General features: G+C 46.6%; 1 protein-coding gene across 2 annotated transcripts in view; it reads right to left on the bottom strand.

Moving 5' to 3' along the window:
- Npas2 (neuronal PAS domain protein 2) overlaps positions 1–23,028 on the bottom strand; it is a 183,075-nt gene that overhangs the window by 55,682 nt on the left and 104,365 nt on the right. For both annotated transcript variants that reach the window (XM_037199782.1, XM_028865753.2), the window contains exons 4-5: positions 22,480–22,571; positions 14,833–14,922 (exon numbers count right to left, since the gene is read on the bottom strand). In XM_037199782.1, coding sequence (XP_037055677.1) covers positions 14,833–14,922; positions 22,480–22,571 — 182 coding nt within the window. The remainder of the gene's footprint in view (positions 1–14,832; positions 14,923–22,479; positions 22,572–23,028) is intronic.

The raw sequence follows: 23,028 nt of genomic DNA, 5'->3' as shown, positions 1-23,028 counted from the left end.
AAAGGCACACGCTCGACCTAATGAACTTCAGAGAAGGCAGAGCCTGAGAGTACTTGGAAGCTCAGGACTGATTTAGAGATGAAAATTGAGGAGGACCACATGGTCTGTGAAGATCTCCATGGACCCCCTCCTCCATACCGGGGGTTGGGACTGTGTCTCGGCGAGAGAGTGCTTGCTTAGAATGCATGAGGCTCTGGGCTTAGCCAGCTGCAAATCTACAGATTAAAAAGTAAGATTCAGGGACATTTATATATGACTCTCTCCGTAGCTCAGGGGACATTGTAGAAGAGGGTGTGGAAGGAACATAAGAGCCAGAGGATGGGGAAGCTGTCTTCTGGACATGACATTGCTGTTGTACTTGAGAACTCATAACAGCTGTGGTTATCTTCCCGAGACCTGTACAACATGTCTGCCCCCATCACCATCCCATCATAGACTGTGGAGAGCCTTAGGGTGGGTGGTCTTTGGTTATTGGCAGTTAGTGGTTTCCAGGAAAGGGGAACTCAGTTGTATAGCCACCGGTAACTTGCCCATGATCCTGTAGATCACACACCCACCCATGCTCATGTAGACCACCCTGCTCAAGCTCACTGGGTCATACAAAACAAAACCAAAAAAGTCATGAGAATAAAGGGGGACATATAGGTTAGAAAAAAGGGCCCAAGAGGAGTGGGAGGGAAATGAAAGAGGGGGTAATCAGAGGTGAAAATGACCACGATACATTATGTATGAAATCGTTAAAGAATAAAAACATTAAAGGCTTTTCAGTTGCTCTCCAGTACCCTCAGGAGGTTGTTGTTGAAGGATCTCCTGTGGAATCCATGGTGCAGTATCCTCACAGAACCTGGCTGGCCTCAGATCATCTCTAACAGCCTCATAGTGCCTGAGGCGATGTGAATGCCCTACACAGACCTGTATCATTTAGAGACTAGTGATATGGAAAAGGGGTCCTGTCTGCATACGGTCCGGGCGGAGCACAGTTTTGTTTCAAGTATTTCCACTGCAGTTGGGTTGGGCTGTTGGCCAGGAGGATTCTGCCCTCACTCACATGCATGTGTGCTAGTGTCTGTGGGCTTAGGAAAAACCAAGTGTCAAGTCTGACACGTGTACAAAGAACCAAGTCTCTCCTGCCCTGAGAGTCCTGTTGGCCAATACTCCAGCCTTCTGGCTGGAGACAGTGGGGGCAGTAAGGAGCCCTGGGGAGAGCCAATCACATAAAGGGAACATAGGGTTCCCTGGACCTTTAGCCCAGCCAAAAGCTGTTGTTTATTTCTCACAGGCCCCTAACTGATGGAGTTTCATTCGGTTTCCCGAGTGCCCAGACAGCGGGAGTATAAAATGAATACTACATACAGTCTAGGTACAACTGTGTCCCACAGAACTGCCAGTGAAGTGAATGGGAGTGAGTATAGCCTTGATTCATGACAGCAGGCACTGGCTGACATAGATGCTGAACTCTTGGGAGGTAGCCAGTGTGACTGAGGTACCACAATTTGATAAGGAGCTCACAGTGAGGAGACCTACATGGCTCACACTCTTCCCTTAGTAAACACATCTGTTCTTGTAGCTCTAGTATCATCTGTATAGATCCTTAAGCTTGAATCTCCACCAACTTCAAGTACACAGGCCCAAGCTTCTATCAACCACTCAGATTCCCCAGGACCATAGATTTATAGTTATATCCATGTCATCGTAACCCTACCCTGTCCTCTTCGCATCTAGGGTTCTTGTTTCTACATTTGGTATTGCTAATTGGTCACCAGGTCACCTGGTACATCACCCATGTATGAGGCATCCAGATCATCCTTGTCTCCTTACACCATCTCCACACCTAGATAATGTCTACCTTACAGTTGTTTTTTTTTTTTTTGGTTTTTCGAGACAGGGTTTCTCTGTGTAGCTTTGCGACTTTTCCTGGAACTCACTTGGTAGCCCAGGCTGGTCTTGAACTCACAGAGATCTGCCTGGCTCTGCCTCCCGAGTGCTGGGATTAAAGGCGTGTGCAACCACCGCCCGGCTTACCTTACAGTTTTTATTGCTGTGATAAAATATCACAACCAAAAGCAATTAGGGGAGTGTCTTAGCCAAGACTTTTCTTTTTCTTTCTTTCTTTTCTTCCTTCCTTCCTTCCTTCCTTTCTTTCTTTCCTTTTTTCTTTTTTTCTTTTAGTTTTTTTTTTTTTCAAGACAGGATTTCTCTGTGTAGCTTTGGCTGTCCTGAAACTCATTCTGTAGACCAGGCTGGCCTTGTACTTAGAGATCCACCTGCCTCTGCCTTCTGAGTGCTGAGATTAAAGGTGTATGCCACCTCAGGCAGGCTTAGCTAGGGTTTCTAATGCTGCGATGAAACACCATGACCAAAAGCAAATTGGGGAGGAAAGGGTTTATATTTGGCTTACACTTCTACATGGTAGTTCATCACTGAAGGAAGTCAGGACAATAACTCAAATAGGGCAGGAACCTGTAGGTGGGAGCTGATGCAGAAGCCATGAAGGAGTGCTGCTTACTGGCTTGCTCACATGGTTTGCTCAGCCTGCTTTCTTATAGAACCCAGGACCACCAGCCCAGAGATGGCAACACCCACAACGGAATAGACCCTCCCTCATCAATCACTAAGAAAATGTCCTACAGGCCTGCCCCACAGCTCGATCTTATGGAGGTATTTTCTCAATGAAGGTTTCCTCCTTTCAGATGACTACAGTTTGTGTCAAGTTGACATAAATCCAGCCAGTACAACTGACCTCTCGTCAACTTGACACATAAACACATCATTGTGAAGCCATAACTTTTCTTGTTCATCTCCAAGATCACACATAAATAAAGACATTACAACATAAAACATTTTCCCAACTTAAAAAGTACCACGGTCTTACAAATTCAAACCCTTTAAAATTTTTCTCTTTAAAAATGTAGTCTCGCCGGGCAGTGGTAGCACACGCCTTTAATCCCAGCACTCGGGAGGCAGAGGCAGGCAGATCTCTGTGAGTTCAAGGCCAGCCTGAACTACAGAGTGAGTTCCAGGAAAGGCACAAAGCTACACAGAGAAACCCTGTCTCAAAAAACAAAAAACAAAAAACAAAAAACAAAAAAAAAAAAAAAAAGTCTCTTAAAATCCAAATTCTCTGTAAAACCCCAAATCTCTTTCTCTGTAAAGTATCTCAACTGTGGGCTTCTTTAAAATAAAAAAAAAATAAGTACTTTTTACTTCAAGAGGGAAGAACAGTCACAATCTGAACAAAGCAAAGTGAAACTTCCCACAGTGTAAAAAAAGAAATTGCCAGCATCTGGGACCCGCTCACAATCTTCCGGGCTCCTCCAAAGAGCTTGGGTCACATCTCCGGCTCCGCCCTCTGCAGCACACACAGTTTGTCTTCTAGACTCCAGCTGGCTCCACTCCACTGCTGCTGCCATTCTTGGTACCGTCCCATGGTACTGGCATCTCCAAAACTGCTGGGGTCTTCTGCTGCAACTGGACCAATAGCCTTTCACCAATAGCCTCTCATAGGCTCTCTTGATGCCAAGCCTCAACGTCTATGCATGACTCCTTCAACCTGGACCTTCAACTGCCACTGAGGCTGCACCTTCACCAATGGCCTCTCCTGGCCTCTCACAGTGCCAAACTTCAGCTGCTCTCCATGACCTCTTCATGCCTTCCAAACCAGTACCACCTGGGTGACTCTATACTATCAAGTTCAGCTGCCAGCACAAGGTCCAACTTCAGCCACTTCTGGAACACCGCTTCAGTGTGCTGACTCTGAGGAAACACTTCCCAGAAGATTTCATCTCAACGATGCTGGTCTCTTCTTAACCACTACTGATTTCTTAGCTCCAGCTAACCAGCATCAATTGTCCCAATAACGTAAAGGTTTTACTTCAATGGTGCTGGTCTCTTGTTAATCATAGCTGAGTCTTCAGCTCCAGCTGACCAGAATGACAGAATCTTAATTCAAAATAGCAAACGGCCCTGAGGTAGTCTTTAAACTTCCCTCTGAAACTTCACAATCCAGACCTCCATCTTCTGCACTGTTCTCAACATTCTTACCTGACAAGCTCCTCCAAGATGTCCCCCTGAGCTCCCAACACTCTCTGGCTTCTAGTTCAAAGTTTCAAAGTCCTTCCACAAGCCTCCCCAAATCATAGACAGGTCTATCACAGGAATACCCCCACTACGCAGGTACCAACTTGTCTTAACTAGGTTTCTATTGCTGTGAGGAGACACCATGACCAAAAGCAAGTTGGGAGAAAAGGGTTTATTTGGCTTACACTTACATATCACTGTTCATCATTAAAGGAAGTCAGGACAAGAACTCAATCAGGGCAGGGTTTATTTCATCTTACACTTGTAGGTAACAGTACATCACTGAAGAAAGTCAAGGCAGGAGCTGAAGCAGAAGCCGTGGATGCTGCTTACTGGCTTGCTCCCTATGGCTTGCTCAGCCTGCTTTTTTGTTTTGTTTTTCAAGACAAGGTTTCTCTGTGTAGCAGCTCTGGCTGTCCTGGAACTTGATTTGTAGACCAGGCTGGCTCTGAACTCACAGAAATCCACCTGCCTCTGCCTCCCCAGTGTGCCACCACTATCCAGCTAGTCTGCTTTCTTATATAACCCCTGACCACCTGCCCAGGTGTGGTATCCCCACCCCACCCCCATGAGCTGAGCCCTCTTACATAAACCTTTAATCAGAAAAATGCTCCCACAGGTTTGCCTGCAGGCCAGTCTGATGGAGGTATTTTTCTCAATTAAGTCCTCTTCCCAGACAGTTATCTGGCTTGTGTCACGTTGTCAAAACAAACAACCAGGACAGTGTCCGTGGGCTGCTTGGCATTGTCACTCCCTGTGATTCCCTCCAGTCCACTCCCTCTGTGCTTTCTACCTATCTGGATCACCTTCATCTCTTACCTGGGTAATGATAATGGACAAAATGGGCTTCTCACCCCAATGCTGGTCCTTGTCCAATCTGACCTCCCTAGCATCCAGAAGAGGCCCTAGATCATACCAAGTCACCCCTTGCTTGCTGCTGTCCCTGGATTTCCTCTGTCCTTAGAACAGATGCTCTACTCAGCACAATTTTAAAGCTCTGTACTCTTTACCTGCCCACTGTTCCCAGCTCCTCCACTATTCCCAGCTCCTCCACTGTTCCCAGCTCCTCCACTGTTCCCAGCACCTCCGCTGTTCCCAGCTCCTCCGCTGTTCCCAGCTCCTCCACTGTTCCCAGCTCCTCCACTGTTCCCAGCTCCTCCACTGTTCCCAGCTCCTCCACTGTTCCCAGCTCCCCTTTCCCCCATCTATCAGGTTCCTCGGGCCTTCCTTCATCTGACCCGGCCATCCCACCCCTTCTTTGTGTTCAGTGAGCTGTTGAGCTTTGAAGTCACATCCTCTGAAGGAGCTTGCAGCTGCCTTTCTGAGCATGTTCTTCCTAACTACTCACCCCAGACCCCTCCTCCAATACTCTGTTATGTCGTATTGTAGCTGCTGGTTTATGGGCCTGTGAAGATAGCCCCTCTTCTAGGTCATCAGCACACCTCCATGTCACAGCAAAGCCCCCAAGAGTCCCAGAGAGAGGTTAAACATTGGCCCCGTCTGCCTCACAAGCTACACTTTCCTCAAATGCAAGAAAGAGGAAAGATAAGGATCAGATGTGATGAAATTAAGGATTGCATTAGCCTACACTGCTGACCAAACAGTGTACAGCAAACACTCTATAAATGCTAGGTATGCTGAACAAACACTCAGGGAATGTATATAGACACAACTAGACTGCAGTGATGTTTTCTTGCTTAGACACCCCAGACTGGTGTCCTCTGCTTCCCTTGTATCCATAGGAACCCCAGAGCTGGTTCAGTGCCATATCCCTGATCCCCGGTATGTCTTGTGGGCCAGCTGGACAGCCAGCCCCATGAGAGAAGATTTTTAAAAAGTGCCCAGAGAACCCTGAGTATTGGTAGTGATATCAAAGCTGACATCAAATGATGTGCTAGGCAGTCTCCAAGGGAACAATCCCAGAAAGAGGACTCCTTGGGTGGGATCCAAGAGTAGGATAGAGTTTGGGCAACGGTCAGAGTGGAAAGGGACTCCAGACAGAAGTCAACACACACACACACACACACACACACACACACACACACACACACACACACACGGTTGCCAGAGGGTAGAAGCAGGGAGGGCAGGTAGGAAGAGGAGGCTGCAAAGAGAATGCAGAGTCCTGGCTGGAAGAGTTAGTGTACCAGGAGGGCACTGAGACTCTGAGAGCGGGTGGTGGGAGGTAGGATAGACAGTCCCTGATTTAAAATTTTCTGATTTGCCAATCCCAAGTTGATTCACATTCTGTAGAAATTGCACTTAAAATTTTGAGTTTGGATCTTTTCCTGGGCTAGAAATATGTGGTCTACTCCTCGGTAGAGACGCTGGGCAGCGGCAGGGAGTTATTGCCCAAGTCAGGTTCATAATCATGATGGGAAACTCCATCGTGTCTTAGCATACCAAGCCAAGGCACAGACCCGGGTCCATGTCATGCATTTCTGACTTAATGATCATCACAGACTGCAGATGGGTTCATCAGGACACCACCCTGTTATAAGTTTGAAGAGCATCTTGCAATTCATAAAGAGATCCCACTTCTATCGTCTGAAGGGCAGGACACCAAAAACTGGATTAGAGATGCTCAGAGTGTGAACAGAAACAAGGAAGGGGACAGGGAGCAGGGACAGGATCCGCAGCTCTCGATTCACTGCTAAACTCCAGCCAGCGTTACTGAGGGCTTCGGGGTGTCAAACTCCATTTGGGAGACTGAGAAAAGCAGTAGAGAGCAGGCAAAGTCCCCCCACTCCTGGAGCCAGCATTTTAGTGGGTGTGAGGACTATGGACAAGGTGGCTGGCTGACTGGGAATTAGGAAAGAAAGGACTCAGGTGGCTTACACTGGAGACGTAAGTTCTTGTCTCCATCAACAGACCCTACGGATACCCTTCACCAGCCCGTTCCATCCTTTCTCCGCTTGGCTTTCACTACCTCCCTTCTGGTGCTCATGATTTTATTTTAAGCCAGTTCCTTCCAGTGCTTTTTAGCATATGACTAATGCTCATCCAGATGACAGTAGCCTTTCTTTCTAAAGATATTTCAGACTCCCGAGAACCCCAAGTCACTCCGTAGTCTTTTCAACGAGGGCTCCATCTAAATCCTGGGGGTGGCAGAGTGAGAGGCCTTTGGGTCCTCATGTGGAAGAGCAGCCGTTGGCTCGAGGGCTGTGGGGCACAAGGATGAATGTCTGTGTGGAGCAAAGACGAATGAACGGGGTAGGGTCCGTGGGGTATAGAGGAGGTTGTGAGGTTCTGGTCGGCTGACACTTGAGCAAGGGCTCAGTGCTGCTCTGAGGTCTCATGTACGGTTGCACTTGATCTACTCTGATGCCATTTTCACATGCTAAAAGCTGCCCCAAACAGGGATGGTTTGCAAGTTTCAACCCCAGGGCTGATGGAAGAGGACGTGACACCTGCAGTTGAATGGTTTCCTCAATGAGCTGAGCGCTGCTGATTAAAATAATAGCAATTCCAGAGAGGAAGGAGGGACCACCCCATCTGCGGTCATCCTCCAATCTGACTCCTCCCCGGGAGCATCCCTTACCTGTGGGAGGCGGGGGGTGGGGGTGGGGGTGGGGGTGGGGGGTGGGGGGGTGAGGGGGTGGGGGTAGTAGACCCTGGGCTGATCTATCTAGGAGTTAGCCCCACTCGGGACCTTCCTGGGGAAGACCTCACCTGAGCACCACACTGTGCTGTTCTCAGGTCTCTCCTTGCCAAACCTTAGGAGTCTCAAGATGAGCTGAGACTGCTGTGAACACAGGAAGCCTCTGCTGCTTGAACAGGTAACGCCAGTTCAAAGGCAGCCAGCTAAGTGTAGTGAGCCTGTACAAAGAGCAACTTCAAGATGGCTGGGGGTCTGCAAGAGGGTTGGGTGAGCATTCAGCTCTAGAATGTCCTCGAAGGGCTGTCACAGTTCTAGCTGAAGCTATGTATTGGCTACAGGCAAAAAGGTCAACCTGAGAGGTTCCAGGGTTGCCTAATAGTGAGAAGATGCCGATAAGCTAAGGGGAATCCTAAACGCTTTGACCAAGGCAAAGGAAATAGCCAACTGGAAACATGCTTGAAATACTGAGATTTATCTGAGTCTCAGATCAAACTCATGGCCAGACACTCAAACTCCCAGAAGGCAGTAGAGAAATCACTTTGACCATGGTTCAATGAAAGAACAGCAGAACATGAAAGTGGCAAACACAAAGGAAGAACACTTCTGTTCACCAACGTATCCGAAAGAGAGAGAAAAGGTAAAGCCACACGAAGAGGCAGTGTTTACAGTTAGCTATCTATGCTAAAAGGCTCCAGACTGAGGCTCAACGTTATGTGGTGTGCGTTCTTGCTATTTGGAAGCCTGGGCAGCTTAACTGAAAGCTCCTCTTGTCAAGAGACCAGGCATAGCTCTTGCTCATTCCAGGATCGAGGATTTGGTGCCATCCTCTGCAATTAGAATTGCTCAAAGGAGCTAGCTAGAATCTGGGTGCATACTCCCATCTTGTTACTACAAGTCTCCCTCTGAATCCTCCTGCATCTATGCAAAAAGCTCAGCCCCCACAGCCCTTTGGATGCACAGTGTTCCCTTCCCCTGGGTTCTGGGCATGTGCAACTCAGGTTCTGCTGTCAACCTCTTCTGTCTAGTGTCAGGTGTCATATGCTGTGTTCAGGTATCTCCACTACAGCAGGGTGGGGTTCATAAGAGGTGACTGGAGCAATACTCCTTGAGAACCAGTATCCAGACGATGATGAGAATGCCTGCCATGGGTTACAGAGAAAGTCAAAATCCAATAGGAAAGTTCCAAAATGCAAGATATATGCTGCATATGGATATTGTGGTTAGTGATGGATGATGATGGGTGGTGATGGATAACGTCCTATCATAGCCGTCCCATTTCTGTTAATCTATATGTTGCTCACCAGGAAGCACTAGAGAGAAATCACACAAGCAAGAACTGGAGTCCATTCTTACAATGGGGTCTGCACTGTAATGGAAACCAATGACTGCTCTGGAGCTCACGAATAAAGCTGAGAAGTCACACGAGTCTCTTTATTATTATTATTGTTTGATCTTAAAAAAACCTTCAACTTTATTATTAGTCTCTCTCTCTCTCTCTCTCTCTCTCTGTGTGTGTGTGTGCGTGTGTGTGTGTGTGTGTGTGTGTGTGTGTGGTGGACAGTACATGCCATAGTATGCCTATAGTGATCAGAAGATAACTTAAGGGAGTTGGTTCTATCTTTTAACCTTTTCAAGGGCTCTTGGGCTCTTGCTCTTAAAATGATGTGCATGTGTCTATCCGTGTATGTGAATGTGAATGTGAATGTGTGTGTGTGTGTGTGTGTGTGTGTGTGTGTGTGTGTGTGTGTGTGTATAGTGGAGTATGGAGGAGGCCAGAGACTTAAGATCCTTTGGAACTGAAGTTACAGGAGGTTTTGAGCTGCCCACCAAATGCAGGTGCTGGGAATCAAACTTGGATCCTCTGGAAAAAGAGTATGCCCTCTTAATCGCTGAGGTGCTTCTCTATCCCTCAGGTTCCAGGGTCTAACTCAGGTCGTTGGGTTTGTGTGGCAAGCACTTTGACTTGCTGGGTCACTACACCAGCTTCATAATCTGCTTTTCTGATTCCACATATATGAAGATAAACAAAGGCAACACAACTTGAGCATCTCTGATCCAAAAGCCCAAAACTGAAACTTTTTGATTTTCTTGGGATTTAAAAAAAAAAAATTATGTGTATGGGTATTTTGCCTGCATATATGTCTGTGCACCATATGTGTGCAGTGCCCACCAAGGCCAGAAGAGGGCGTTGGATCCCCTAGAACTGGAATTACAGATGGTTGTGAACTGCCATGTGGGTTCTCTGGAAGGGCATCCAGTGCTCCTGACTGCTGAGCCAGATCTTCACCCCCAAATCTGAAACTTTTAGAAAAATTCTAATGCATGGAATAATTTAAAATACTCCCTAAAACTTTCCTCAGGCTACAAATGTCAGATGAAGCATTGATGTATTTTGTTTGTTTGTTTAGATTTGGGTCTATCCTCAAGATATTTCAATATGCAAATATAAATCCATATGAAAATTTATGCAAATAAGCACACCATAAAAAAGGGTAGGGGGAATATTTGGGGTATGAGATCCTTAATTTTTACTAAATTGCAGCTCAGCAAACAATTCAGCATTAATAAAACTGCAAAGCAAACAAGCAAGTAGTTATGTGAAAACTTAGGAAGACCGTTGTCTCTAGGCAGAGGTGGGGTGTGACGAGAGAGCGGCAGATGGTCGCAGGTGGGTTCTGGCTCTTAACCTGGATGGATGTTCTACATGCATGTCCTTGCTCACTTAGTCGTTAATTTAAATTCTAGAGATATCACACACACACACACACACACACACACACACACTGTGGAGGCTTGGACTTGCAATCCTTGATCAATTTCAAGTTGCAATCACGTGTGTTGGGCTCTCTGCCTTGGCGCCCTCTGATGACGTGGCCTTGATGACATGGCCTTGATGACATGGCGGTAGGCATTTCCTGCAGGGGGTTGGGGGAGGTTGTTTCCGGGAAAGTGGGTCTGCTGGCCTTGGCCTTGCAGCTGTATTTTACCAGAACGCAAGCCAGAGGCTGAACCTTCCCTTTTATGTGACTGGCTTCCCGACTGAGAACCTCATGGGAACTTGCCCACATATTTGTGATAATCATGTATGTTGTTCTCAATGGAGCTTTAACCTGCAGAACTAACTCAAAGGAAAGTATTTTTCAGCCTACAGACTTCTTTAATCTTAGTGTATTTCCTTTGGGGGATATCTGCGTGCTTGCCTCTCTCTCTTCTGAGGCATGCCCACCTTGACAAGCTGTGTGCAGGCAGCTGCTCCCATATGGCAGGCCCAGTCAGGAAGCTGGTGTCTTTTTCATAACCACCGAGACACACAGCACCATGCTCAGGGCTGGGGACATGACTTCTTTCTTCCTTTTTTTAAATTTTTTTTAAATTTTTTTATTTTTTCAAGACAGGGTTTCTCTGTGTAGTTTTGGTGCCCTTCCTGGATCTCGCTCTGTAGCCCAGACTGGCTCAAACTCACAGAGATCCGCCTGGCTCTGCCTCCCAAGTGCTGGGATTAAGGTGTGCATGGGGACACCAGGCTTGGGGACATGATTTCTATCTGCAGAACACACAATGATCCATTGTTTCAGGCAAGCACCACATTTGCTTGCAAACAAACCAGAAAAGGGAACCAGGATGGTAACTTAAAAAAAAAAAAGTCCAAACAGGAAACCCAGATCATGCCTACCAACCGTGGTTCCTCCATAGCCAGACTGTTTCCCAATTCTGTCCTTTGCGTGCAGCCTGCTTTCCTAGCATTTCTCCTGAAAGTCTGCCATCTCAGACGCTCCCTTTAGCCCTGGGCTTCCAGAAATGCGCGCGCGTGCGCGCGCGCGCACACACACACACACGCACGCACGCGCGCACACACACACACACACACACACACACACAGAGGCACAGACAGGCACACAAACGCAAACACAAACACACACCACCATTTCTGCTTTGACTGTCTGTGTTCATTCTAGACACTGAGAAAGGCCAACTGTTGATGTGAACACCACTGGAAAAAAATGCTTTTATCTTAAAATCACTTTCTACTTTGGGTGTGTTTTTGCCTTGTTTTATTCTTTTTTTTTTTTCCTTTGCCAAACTGAGAATGATGTTTCATCAGGAAATCACTGTATGAGAATCTATCAGGAACTTTATCACACCAAGAAGAAGGAAACAGAGCCTTGAAGTTCACTCACTCATGGGAAGGATTATGGTTGATTTTTCTCCACATGGACCCTCTCATCCCAGCTACCAAGGGGACTGTGGGACTGGACCTTGGCATGCCGGCCTCTGCTAAGTGACATAGCAGGGGTCTGCTGTCGGGAACTATGGTCTCCTGCCCCTCATCCTGATTGTCCCCAGCCAGCCATACCTTTTCTCAATGGTCACCTCCTCTGTAGAATGACTGGCTTCCAGTTCCTCACCACTCACCATAACCTGGGTAGCTGGCACCTTTTTTTTTCTGTCCTCTGGAAAGTTCTGAGCAATGATTAAGCTCCTGGCTCTGGGTTAAGCCATTGCCCCAGTTCACATCACAGTCACACCCCTGACTGCCTGAGGGACTGTGGGTCAATTACTTGACCTCTCTGTACTGCCATGTTTTCTCATCTGTGCACAGGGGTAATGACCTTAATGGCATTACTGTGAGATCAGTAAGGAGAGCAAGAGACTGTTCCAAATGCTTTACAGATATTAATACACAGAAACTCGCTGTCCAGTGAGTGCTCAATAAGTGTTTGTTCCGAATGGTTGAACAGGTGGAAGTTCTCTAATTGAAATCCTGAAGGAAAGTCACCCTCACAAGGCTTCTACAAACACTAAGTACTCTACAGACAGGTCCTGGTCTCATGCCAGAAAGTAAGAACCAAATCGATTCCCAAGCTGCAATCCACGTTCTTGGCACCGGGAAGACACCAGAGTGAAATGGTGACCAGCGTGGCCTTGTCACAGCAGCACCTGTTTCAGCCCCTGCTCTGCCCTCACTGGCTGGGCCCCTGGGCTTCCTCAGCTGGAAGCTGGAAGCAATAGAGGAATGATTCCCAGAAGAAACAGTAGAGTGCTGATGGAACCAGGGAAATGTCTGCTCTCAAAAGCTCGGCCACCCCACTTGCAAAGGAAGACCCCGGTGAAAGCCAGATAATGAAAGGCAACCGTAAATCAAGGCTAAGCTCTTGGACCTCCCATTCCAGGGCTCAGCCCTACTGGGGCCTTGCTGTGTGTGTGTCGAGAGGTGAGTCTCTACAGATAGATGCGTAATGAACACACACAGGAGCTTGACAAAGGCAGAGTTAAAGTCATTTCTGGTCCTTCCACTTAGAACATGACTTCTCAAGTCCCGAAGGGCTCCAAAATTTCAAGTCAGAAAGATTACTAAGTTCCCTCTGCCACATATAGCAACTGGGTCATCAGATAATCATGAAGGCATAAAGCAGAAGAGTAACCCCGTTTACCCAAGCAGCTCTGGGCTCTGGCCTTCCTTCCCAGCCAGAAAGCAGGTCACACTTGGCTGTTTTCGGTCAGGGCCCATCCCGGTCTGTCTTTGCCCCTCAAAGCAAAATAGAAGCTCTCCCCAGAGAGATACCTCATCTCCTCCTCTTTCCCCAGTTATCCTCAGATAAGCCCCAAGAAGCCACATCGGGGAAAGCAGAAGTCGCTCCTGCATCCATTATCACCCTCTTGACTGAGACAAAGGTCAAGGTGTGGATGCACTTCAGCATCCTTCAAGACCAGAAGGAACCTCTTCCAACAGCTGTCCCCAAAGAGACACCCCACCTGACCATCCTACTCTGGCATCAGGACACAGGGATGATACCTGTGATGCCCTGGGAAAGGCATCCAGACACCGTTGATGTCATGGGAAAGGCGCCCACCCAGAGAGATCGAAAGTATCTTCTAGACCTAAGACACAGGGACAGCAGAAGAATTCAAATGATAGTTCCGTAGGCACACAAAACCATCTGCAGATGTGATGGCTTGGGAGAACACTTCTGAGGAACCAATAGGCCAGGACAATTGTAGAAGGAGCCCTGAGCTCCCACCAGAGTAGGGCTTATCAATGCAAGACAGACAGAAGCTGCCCATGGAGCAAGATCATGCTGCCTCCTGGCCTGGCAGGGCTATGAAGAGGAGGCCAGAGTTCCCTAGCCTCATGCTGGCCTCGGATTTCTTTTGGCTTAATCCAGGGAAAGCTACTACCCTGCTTGCCACATAAACTGGAGGCCTAACCATCTGAATGCAAGGGTTAGGACTGAGGTGACTGGTTCTGCCAAACTGGTTAGGACCAAGAAGAGAGGATGCTTATCCCCCACTCACACGCGTGGCTCCTAGTGGAGCTGACATTTCAGGCCACATGCTGTGGCAATCAATAATGGCAGGGCAAGAAATGGGATGCTGGGAAAAGGCTTGAGGTGTCCTCGAGGGTGGATCCTCATCTAGCCTGGTGTAGATCTGCAAGTGACTTCATGTTGAGCTATTGGTATCAAGGAGCCATCAAGGCTTATAAAGAGGAGGGAGGAAGAAGGCAGGAGAAAGGAAGACAGATGAAGGGAGGGAGAAGGAACAGAGGGACCTGCAGCCACCCCACACCCAAGCCCCTATCGTCCATCCATGGCTGCAGAGCTGCCCACTCCTCTCTACCCGTGCAGTCCCTTCTCATTCCCCAAGGCCCTCACAACACTGGTCCCACCGTGTCCCGCTAGAGAATTTCAACTCCCAGGAATCATTGCTGCTGCCAAGAGCTGTGATTAGAGTCACAGCCTACTTGCAATCTCATACATGTCTCCAGAGCTCCAAACCATATCTTACATGAGCCATCTGTCTCCCCTTCCTTAATCAGCTCTCATTGACCGGGGACATCTGCTGTCCTCTGAGCTCTGTTAACAGCCCCGAGACAGGCTTATGTCAGTCCCATCCCTACTGCAGCCCTGGGCCTGATGAGATCATGGTTCCGTGCCCGTTTCAGGCTGATACACGCCTTCTCCTGCCCTTCACCTGTCCCAGGATCTTGGGCCTGGTTTGGTTCTGCATAAGTTGGACTCTCTTTAACTCTCCATGCACCTCCTTCTCACACACAGCTTCCCTATACCTGCACCACTTCTCATCTGAGATCTGAATGCTTCCCCAGGAAAATATGAAAATGTGCACCGGCCAAGGCCATTGGAGAGGAAACTCACCGGTAAATGCCCAAGGAGAGGCGTGATACTGTCGGAAACATAGATAATGCTGCCGTCTGTTGTCACCGCGATGATGAAGCCATCTAATGCCTGGGGGAAAATGCAACATTTGAAAGCTTCTTAGAGATGCTTTTATGGAAGAGCATGACACTGAAGCAAAAGATCCACTTTTTTTTTTTTTTATGATACTGACTTTGTTTTGTAATCCTCAGACACTTCCCACGAATAACCTCACAGCACTTTCCTGCCTCACACACAGGATGGTTTTGCACCTAATTTGTTTAGCTCAGGCAAAGTGCTTGCAAAAGCATCGTGGGGCTCAGTGAAAAAGTTGACCTATTGGTATCATAAAATGAAATGCAGCCGTGGAAATGGCTTAAGTAGGTTTAATGGCTGGCACCCTATTGTGCTGAATCAGAAATATCATCATTACTGCTCAAAGGCATCAGCAGCATGTGACAGTCCCCAGGCCCTACCCCCGAGATCATTGTGATCTCAGGAATAAATAAACATTGACTGCAGGGTATAGAGACAGAGATACCTTACAAACAGAAATGTGTACCTGCGGCCAAAGCAGATCTCTGTGGGAAGCAGAGGAATCACCTAATGTGTGAAGGCCTGAGTGAACTTATGCTGTTGACATGAACCCACCATGCCAAGGACCCTACTGCCTTAGGCCTGGGGGAAAATGGCAAAGCCTTCCCTTCCGATCCAAGTGAATGTTGATAGTGTGTGTAGAAAATGCCCACTGTAGCCTCACTGGAGACTGCTCCCACCAAGATTAGCCAAACCCACCTCTTTGTTCAGCTATATGCAAAAACCCTGCCTCCCCATTCAACTGTATAATAACCACACTGAGTTTCAGGGATGCTGCGGCTTCTCCATCAGAGAGCCCAGTCCGTCTAGTCCTGGTTTTTTCTGTCCACCTGTCTCTCTGCGTGCCTTTTCTTCTTTCCCTCGCTGCCCTAATCAACTCCATTCCTCCATCTGCATCCATTGCTAAAGTAGCTGTAGAAGGAACCATCTACATTAGAGCACTGTGATGGCATTAGGCTATAGTCCTAGCACGTGGGAGGCTGAGGCAGGAGGATAGTGAAACTGGTTTTTAATCCCTATTGACTCTAAAAGGAGCATTCACCTTATTCCACCAGGCTGGGTGGGAATGGGGTTCTTCTATCTAACTCATCCAGACACGTGCTTCCAAATATCTAAAAACGGCATGTGTGTAGAAGCATCTATACTGTCTGCTAGACATCCTGCTTTGGCTATGAGTAAAAAAAAAAAAAAAAAAAAAAAACATGGACCATGTTCTTTCTCAGAGTAGAGTCTCTTGAGGTTTAGGTTTTTAGATTTCTTGAAATTTGACTGTGAATGGTTTATAATGCTGTCATAAGACATAACTCAAAGCTGATTTCTAAAACTCAGCCTACGTCATTCAGCAGAGAAGGGGTTTCACACTGGAACTGGCTCTCTGGGGAGCCTGGTGAGACAGAGTGAGCAAAAACAAGGCCCACCTCACTAGAGAATAAGTCTTTGAGGGAATGAGACAGAGTCTCAGGTGGATGCCCCCGGGAAGCCTGCCACTGCTGTTACACTGAGCACGTCTTGGACCTATTGTCTTCTCCAAATCCGGGAACTTTTCTGCTTTTGGGGAGGGGGTGACATGTTTGCTTACAAGGATTTGGAAACATTCTGGATGCCTTTACCTAGACCCTCCCAGGGTGCTGCTGCGAACCTACCCCCATAAAAGGGTACTCATTCTGTGAAGTCAGGAGGGTGTGCCTAAGTATGGGAGAGCAAGGAACAGAACAGGGCACTCACTGTATGTGGATTGGGTTTTTTCTCACAGCGTTCAGTGCTCTGTCTTCATTTTGTACTTAGTGTTTTAAGTATGATATGCCATGGGGATTTCCTTTTTTGGTCTTTTTGATTTGGTGCTCTGTGTACTTCTTGTATCTGTATGGGTGTGTCTTTTCTTAGTTTGGGGACGTTTTCTTCTATGATCTTGCTGATGATCTGGTCTATCATTGACTTTTCCCTTATCTATGACTATAATTCAAAGCTTTGGCTTTTCATGGTGTCCTACATTTTCTGTGTGTTCCTCTTCCTGAGTTTTAACTTTTTTCCATATTTTTTGCTTGTGTGTTCTAATTCCCCTATCTTCAAGTTCTGATATTCCATCTTCTCTTTGATCTGCTCTACTTGGGAGGCTTTCCCATGAGTTTCTTATTGAGTTGCTGAGTTTTTCAATTCCATCTTTATTTCAGCTTTCACTCCCTTCCATGTTTCTCTTTATTGAATTCCATTTTAAAATCCTGGATTGCCTACATCATTCCATTCAGCCTTGCATTTGTGTTTTCTTGGGCACCACTTAGGTTATTCTAAGTTTACTTAACTGTTTGTGTGGTTTTAAACTCCTTGAATTTGCTGATGAAGTGTTTGACTGTTCTTATATGTTCTATGTCCTGGCCTGAGAATTACCATCCAGATAATTCTCACTGGAGGACATTCTACAGGACTGGTGGATCTGGGGTGGTGCATATTGCCTTGGTCTGTCATATTGTTTGCATTTTTGGAATGAGACCCAGGAATGCTAATTTCTTTTGTAGATTGCGGGTCTGATGTGACCACAGCAGGCTGGGCCTGGAGGATGGATATGGTGCCATGGGATGAAGTCAGGTGGACACAGGGGGCTGTGCTGGCATGAAGGACGTGAGTCACGTGACCACATCTTTAGCCTCTCATTTGTTTTCTTGATGTTAACCATTCTGAGTAGGCTGAGACAGAATCTTAATTTTATTTTACATTTCCTGACGGCTAAGGATGCTAAAGATCTTAACAAATATTTATTAGCCAGTTATGTTTCTTCTTTTGGAAACTGTCTATTGAGTTTACTGGCCCATTTTACTGATGGGAATTTTTTTAATGCTCGATCTTTGTGGTTCTTTATATATTCCAGATGTTAACCTCCTGTCTGAGGGCTAGCTGGTGCAAGATTTTTTTTCCCTGTCCTGTGTGTTGTCTGTTCACTTTGCTGATACTTTCTTTGGTTGTGTAGAAGCTTTTGAATTTCATGTTGTCTCATTTATCAATTCTTCAGGTTGTTTTTTAAGCTGGTGGGTATTTTCAGGAGTTCTTGCCTCTGCCTCTATTGTGAAACTCTTCCTCTGATAGTTTCAGCATTTCAGGTCCTAGGAGAAGACCCTTGATCCATTTGGAGTTGATTTTTGTAAAGCACATCTCCCAAAGGAATTTCATCCTTTGGGATTATATCGGTGGATCTATACCTTGGGCCATCTGGCAGTGTCTGTGGATATTTGGGGTTGTTGTTACTGGTGTTTGATGGCAATATCTAGTGAGTAGAGGTAGGAGATGGTGCAAAATATCCCATGATACACAGGACATCAAAGAGTGACTAAGCGCAAAATGCCAGTCATGCTGAGCCCGAGACACTCTAGGTTAGATTGGTGAGTTATGGTGAAAAAGGAAAAGCCAGTAACTTTACTCCCCCCTCAATTATTCTTGTAAGTTGTTTTTCTTTTAAACATTCCAATTTATTTTGTCAATGCAACCTCAATTCGGTCGTTTCTTTCAGGGGTGGTGCTTTGAGATCGGACCTAGCGTATCACGTGTGAGAGGCAAGCCCTACCACTGAGCTTCAGCCCCCGCTCTAAATTCGATTTATTCAAACTGATACATCAAAACATAAAATGGACCTACCCATGGGGTACCATGGGATATTTGATATGTGTGTAGGTAGCGTAATATTTAAGTCAGGTTGAGGTATCCACCTCTAAAACCTTTACCACCGTTTCATGGTGAAGACATTTAAAATCCTTCTATCTACTTTTTGTAATCCACAACACACTGTTGTACTTACAGCCATCCTACAGCGCTATAGGTCCTCAGAACCTCTTGTTTCTAGGTGACTGTAAATTAGAGCCTATCCATCAGCCTTGTCTCATCCCACACACTTCCTCTCTCCAGCCTGTGGTCACCCTCATTTTCCTCCAGGTTCTTTGCAGCCCTCCTGTAGGTGAATGTTTCTAAGGCATGGAGGCACTCTTGATTATGTTAGCTGACCTTTCTGGAAATAGATAGGAAGGCCGGGGAAAGTAGTTGAACAAGCCAGTTTTCTTTCTTTCTATTTATTTAGTTTTGTACAGTGAGCCCATGTCCTTCTTGAGTCTGTCAAGCATGTGGGCATTACAGAACTGGAGGTACTCATAGATGTGAGAGGACCTTCACCAGCTCACTGGCGCTATCCACAGAGTGTGTAAGACCCACAGTGAGTCTCTACGTGAACAATGCTTGCCATTTGCCACAACTTGGAAATCCCACAGCGTTACTATGTGTGATGCAACCGAACCACAATGTGCCCTCTCCATGGAAGGGGCTTTCCACATGTCCCGGAGGCTTACCCTCACTGCATGTTACAGGGACCCGAAACCTCCCTTACCTACAGACTCCTAATTTTGTTAGAACGTTCTGGGCATTCTCTGGGGGCAGTGTATGGGTTAAGAGAAAGGACTGCTGAAGCTTTCCTGAAAAGCATGCAGAAAGACCTTGATTTCCCCCAAGCCCTGGCCAGCAACAGTGTTCTCTCCTGTAGAGGCTTGAGAGACGCCTCAGCAGGTAAAGCTTGTGGTCTTGCAGAGGACCTGGGCTTGGTTCCCTTAGCCAGATGCTGGCTTACAACTGTCACTCTAGTTCTAAGTTATCCAATGTTCTTTTCTAACCTCTATGGACACCAGCACCCATGCTATGCCTAGACATACATGCACGCAAAACACTCATAGATACAAAAATAAAAGAGATATATCCAAAGGGGGAAAAAAGAAAAGAAAGGAAAGGAAAAAAAGGAAGTCTCCCTCTTTTGGAGTCATTTCTCCAAGTGCCTTGGCCACAGTCTTCCTCAGCTTACACTCCCAGAGGGGCTGGGCTGTAACTGGGCCATTTTTGTTCTTTTGTGCTTCGCTCTAGCGTGAGTCTTGAAATCTGGTTCTGTGCCCCTTTGACAGATGGTAGGAAGAAAGAAAGATTCCTGCCTGGAGACACCAGAGATTCCCTAGGGGCATATGTGTTCCCAGCCACTGTGTCCTCGTGGAAACAAAAGGAGTCTCCTGGCTACAAAGACCAGAAGCCCAGAACGACATGGTCCCCCAAAGATGAGAATGTGCAGTGGGGACGAGACAAACACCAGGAATAAGTTGTACCACGGAAACTCACGAGTCACCTGAGGGGTCACACTAGGGCATTTGGACCATCGGGGAGGAGACATCAGACAGTTCTGCGCACTCAGCCCCAGGTCCACGTCTACTGAAGGGCAACAGGTTGGAAGAGAAGCTCAACACAGCTGGAGACCAGCACTAGATGGCAGACATCCAGCTCAGAGCGGCCTTCCATGGACCAGGGCTGGGTGGGCAGGTGTGACTGCAGATCCAAGCCATGCATTCAGCCTTCCCCTCTATCCTCTTCAAGGACTCTACTGTGGGAGCAGCTGCATAGGGGCATTAATTAAGATTATCCACATTAATCTAAACTCTTTCTAGAAATGCTAGTCCTGATTGCTAGGCCTTTCTTTCAGACATGAATTTATCAAATTTTTAAAAACTTCATAGAAGTTTTGTTCTGTGAAATTCTTTGGATACTTTGAAACTCGCTGGATAAAACAAAAGGGTGGTGTTTACAGGCTCTTAAAAAGTGGCTGATTCCTGAGGGCTATATGTTTTTAACTCCTTTTCCGTACGAATTAAAAGATAAATCAATGCCTGTAAAGCAGCATAATGATGTATCAAATTAACATTCTATTTCACAAGCTGCTTTAAATTTAACATACTTAAAATACATTGCTTCGGCAGAAAGTTCTGTATTTTCTTTAAATATAGTTCCCATGTAGAGTTAAGTAGCTTTCATTTGCTGCAAATGTTCATTAATGCATTTATGTTTCATAATATTTAGACATCTTTATTCTGGCATTTTCTTATTCCAGTACTTTCTGTTTTCTGCATAGTTAATCTATGGAAATTGAAGTTTACATCAGTGTTCTATAGGCACAGAGATGAGCTATAGACAGACTTATCCTAAGAAGCCACCCTCTGAAGCCTCAGCCAGGAGCCATTCACGGTCATGCGACCAGGTTGGCCTTCCCTTTGCTGGGCTTTTCTGTCACATCTGACTTTGTGAGTCCTTGTGGCCTTATGCATGCACCTCTAGTAAACTCCCCAAGTCGGAAGTCAGAGAATCTGCCAGTGCTGTGTAGAGACTGGTCTGTCCTGAGGATCTTCACTCATACATAAAAAGTTCACAGTTGGAGGTTATTAGCTCATCAGCAGCCCCCCACCACCCCCACTCAACTTGGTCCTTCAGGGAATCTCAGTGACTGGACCAGAGGAAGGAGCATGGCCATCTTGTACAAGAAAGGTATGGGTTGGGTGGGAGGCACAGGTCACTGTGGCTGACATCCACATAAATGTTAATGTACTATGAGCTCAGGTCCAAAACCTAACTTTTAAAAGACTTGTTTCCAAATGTGTGGCCACTAAGGAGAAAACTACAACCTTCGTGTTCTAAAGGGGGCTTCTGCCTGTCATGCTCTATTCCTCTTCTCCCCTCTGCCTACTTCCACCACTCACCCCTGGTTCATGTTCTGTGTCCCTTCTTTGAAGACCGCCAATAGGGCCTGTCCTACAGTCACCGAGGCCACAGATAGCACAGCACCACATCCAGTTTGGGAATTCTTGCTTAGGTGGCCCAACTCAGTAGCCAAAGCCTACACAATAGCAGGCAGAGCCACAGGCCAGGATCTGCCCCAAAGCTTACTTCCAAGGCCATGAATGGATGGGAGCTAACAGGAAGAAGCAGCTACATTTTAATTTCTAACTTACTAAGCTTTTTAACCTACAAATACGTGCGTGTGTGTGTGTGTGTGTGTGTGTGTGTGTGTGTGTGTGTGTGTATGAATGTCTGTGTATGTGATGGTATATGCATGTGCAAGCACACGTAAGTGTATGTGCATGTGAGCACATGTATGTGAGTATATGTGCATGTGTGTGAATACATATGCATATATGTGTGAGTGCATGTGCACGTCTGTGAATGTATGTGCATGTCAGAGATCAGCTTTGGATGCCGTTCTTCAGGAGCCATCGCTTTGATTTTGTTTGTTGTTTGTCTGTCTGTTTTTGGAGACTGGGTTTCTCTTTTGTCCTGGAGCTCACCTTGTAGACTAGGGATTACAAATGTGTGTCACCGTGTGTGCATTTTTAAAATGTGGGTTCTGAGGACCCCAATCGAGTCCTCATGCCTGTGAGGCAAGGGCTTTACTGCCTGAGCTATTCCTTGCCTTTTGTTTGTTTTGTGGTTGGGGTGGCTGCTGTTACTGTCTTCAGACAAGGCTTCGTGTATGCGCATCATCTCAGGGGGGGGGGGAATCTCACACTTGCAAAGTGACAGGTCATGGCCTTGAACCCCTGGTTCTTCAGCCTCCGCCTCTAGAGTGCTGAGAGAAAAGGCTTGTGCCACCATGCCTGGTTTCTGGCGGTGCTGGTGGTCTGAACCCAGGGCTTGATGCATACTCTAAGTGTTCCCAGTTCATTCCCTGCTACATCACCAGCTTTATTAAGCTTACTTGCAAGTGTACTTTACCTCCAACATCAGCTGGGTGAATTCTTCATTACTGAGGAACGAAGGTTTCCAGTCTTGCTGAATGTCACAGATTTCTGTTTGCGCTGAGACTTCTAAAAAAAAAAAAAATCAGAAAAGAAAAGCATAATAAGCCTTCATATTCAAGGCACCTCGAATCTGGAATTAATAAATGAAGCACATGTCTCTTCTGTGTTATTTTGTGTAAATCTATAATTAAAGAAAGCGATGAACACATGTTAGCCTCGACTTCCAGACTCTGAGGACTGTGGATATAATGGGCTGAAAAACACTTTTGATATTGTCACAGCCTTTAATGCAGCTATGGAGAAGAGAATATCCCATTGTGAGCACAGGTGGAGCACAGAGTACCTGCCACTGCCTTGACCTTGACTCTCTTACGTGACAAAGCTGGAGTAGCTAGGATTAGGGAGTCGGCACTCTCAGGGGAAGGAACAAAGACTGACATTGTAGGATCTCGTCCAGTGACTTGTTCATGGTCAAAGCAAAGTATAAACACTTCTGAAATCCAGGATTGTCAAAAACCAAGGG

This window comes from Peromyscus leucopus, chromosome 16_21 (assembly GCF_004664715.2).
Source record: "Peromyscus leucopus breed LL Stock chromosome 16_21, UCI_PerLeu_2.1, whole genome shotgun sequence".
In the NCBI taxonomy this organism is placed as follows: Eukaryota; Metazoa; Chordata; class Mammalia; order Rodentia; family Cricetidae; genus Peromyscus; species Peromyscus leucopus.
Note: the sequence above shows the minus strand (reverse complement) of the source record. Positions and strands in the feature narration are given on the sequence as shown.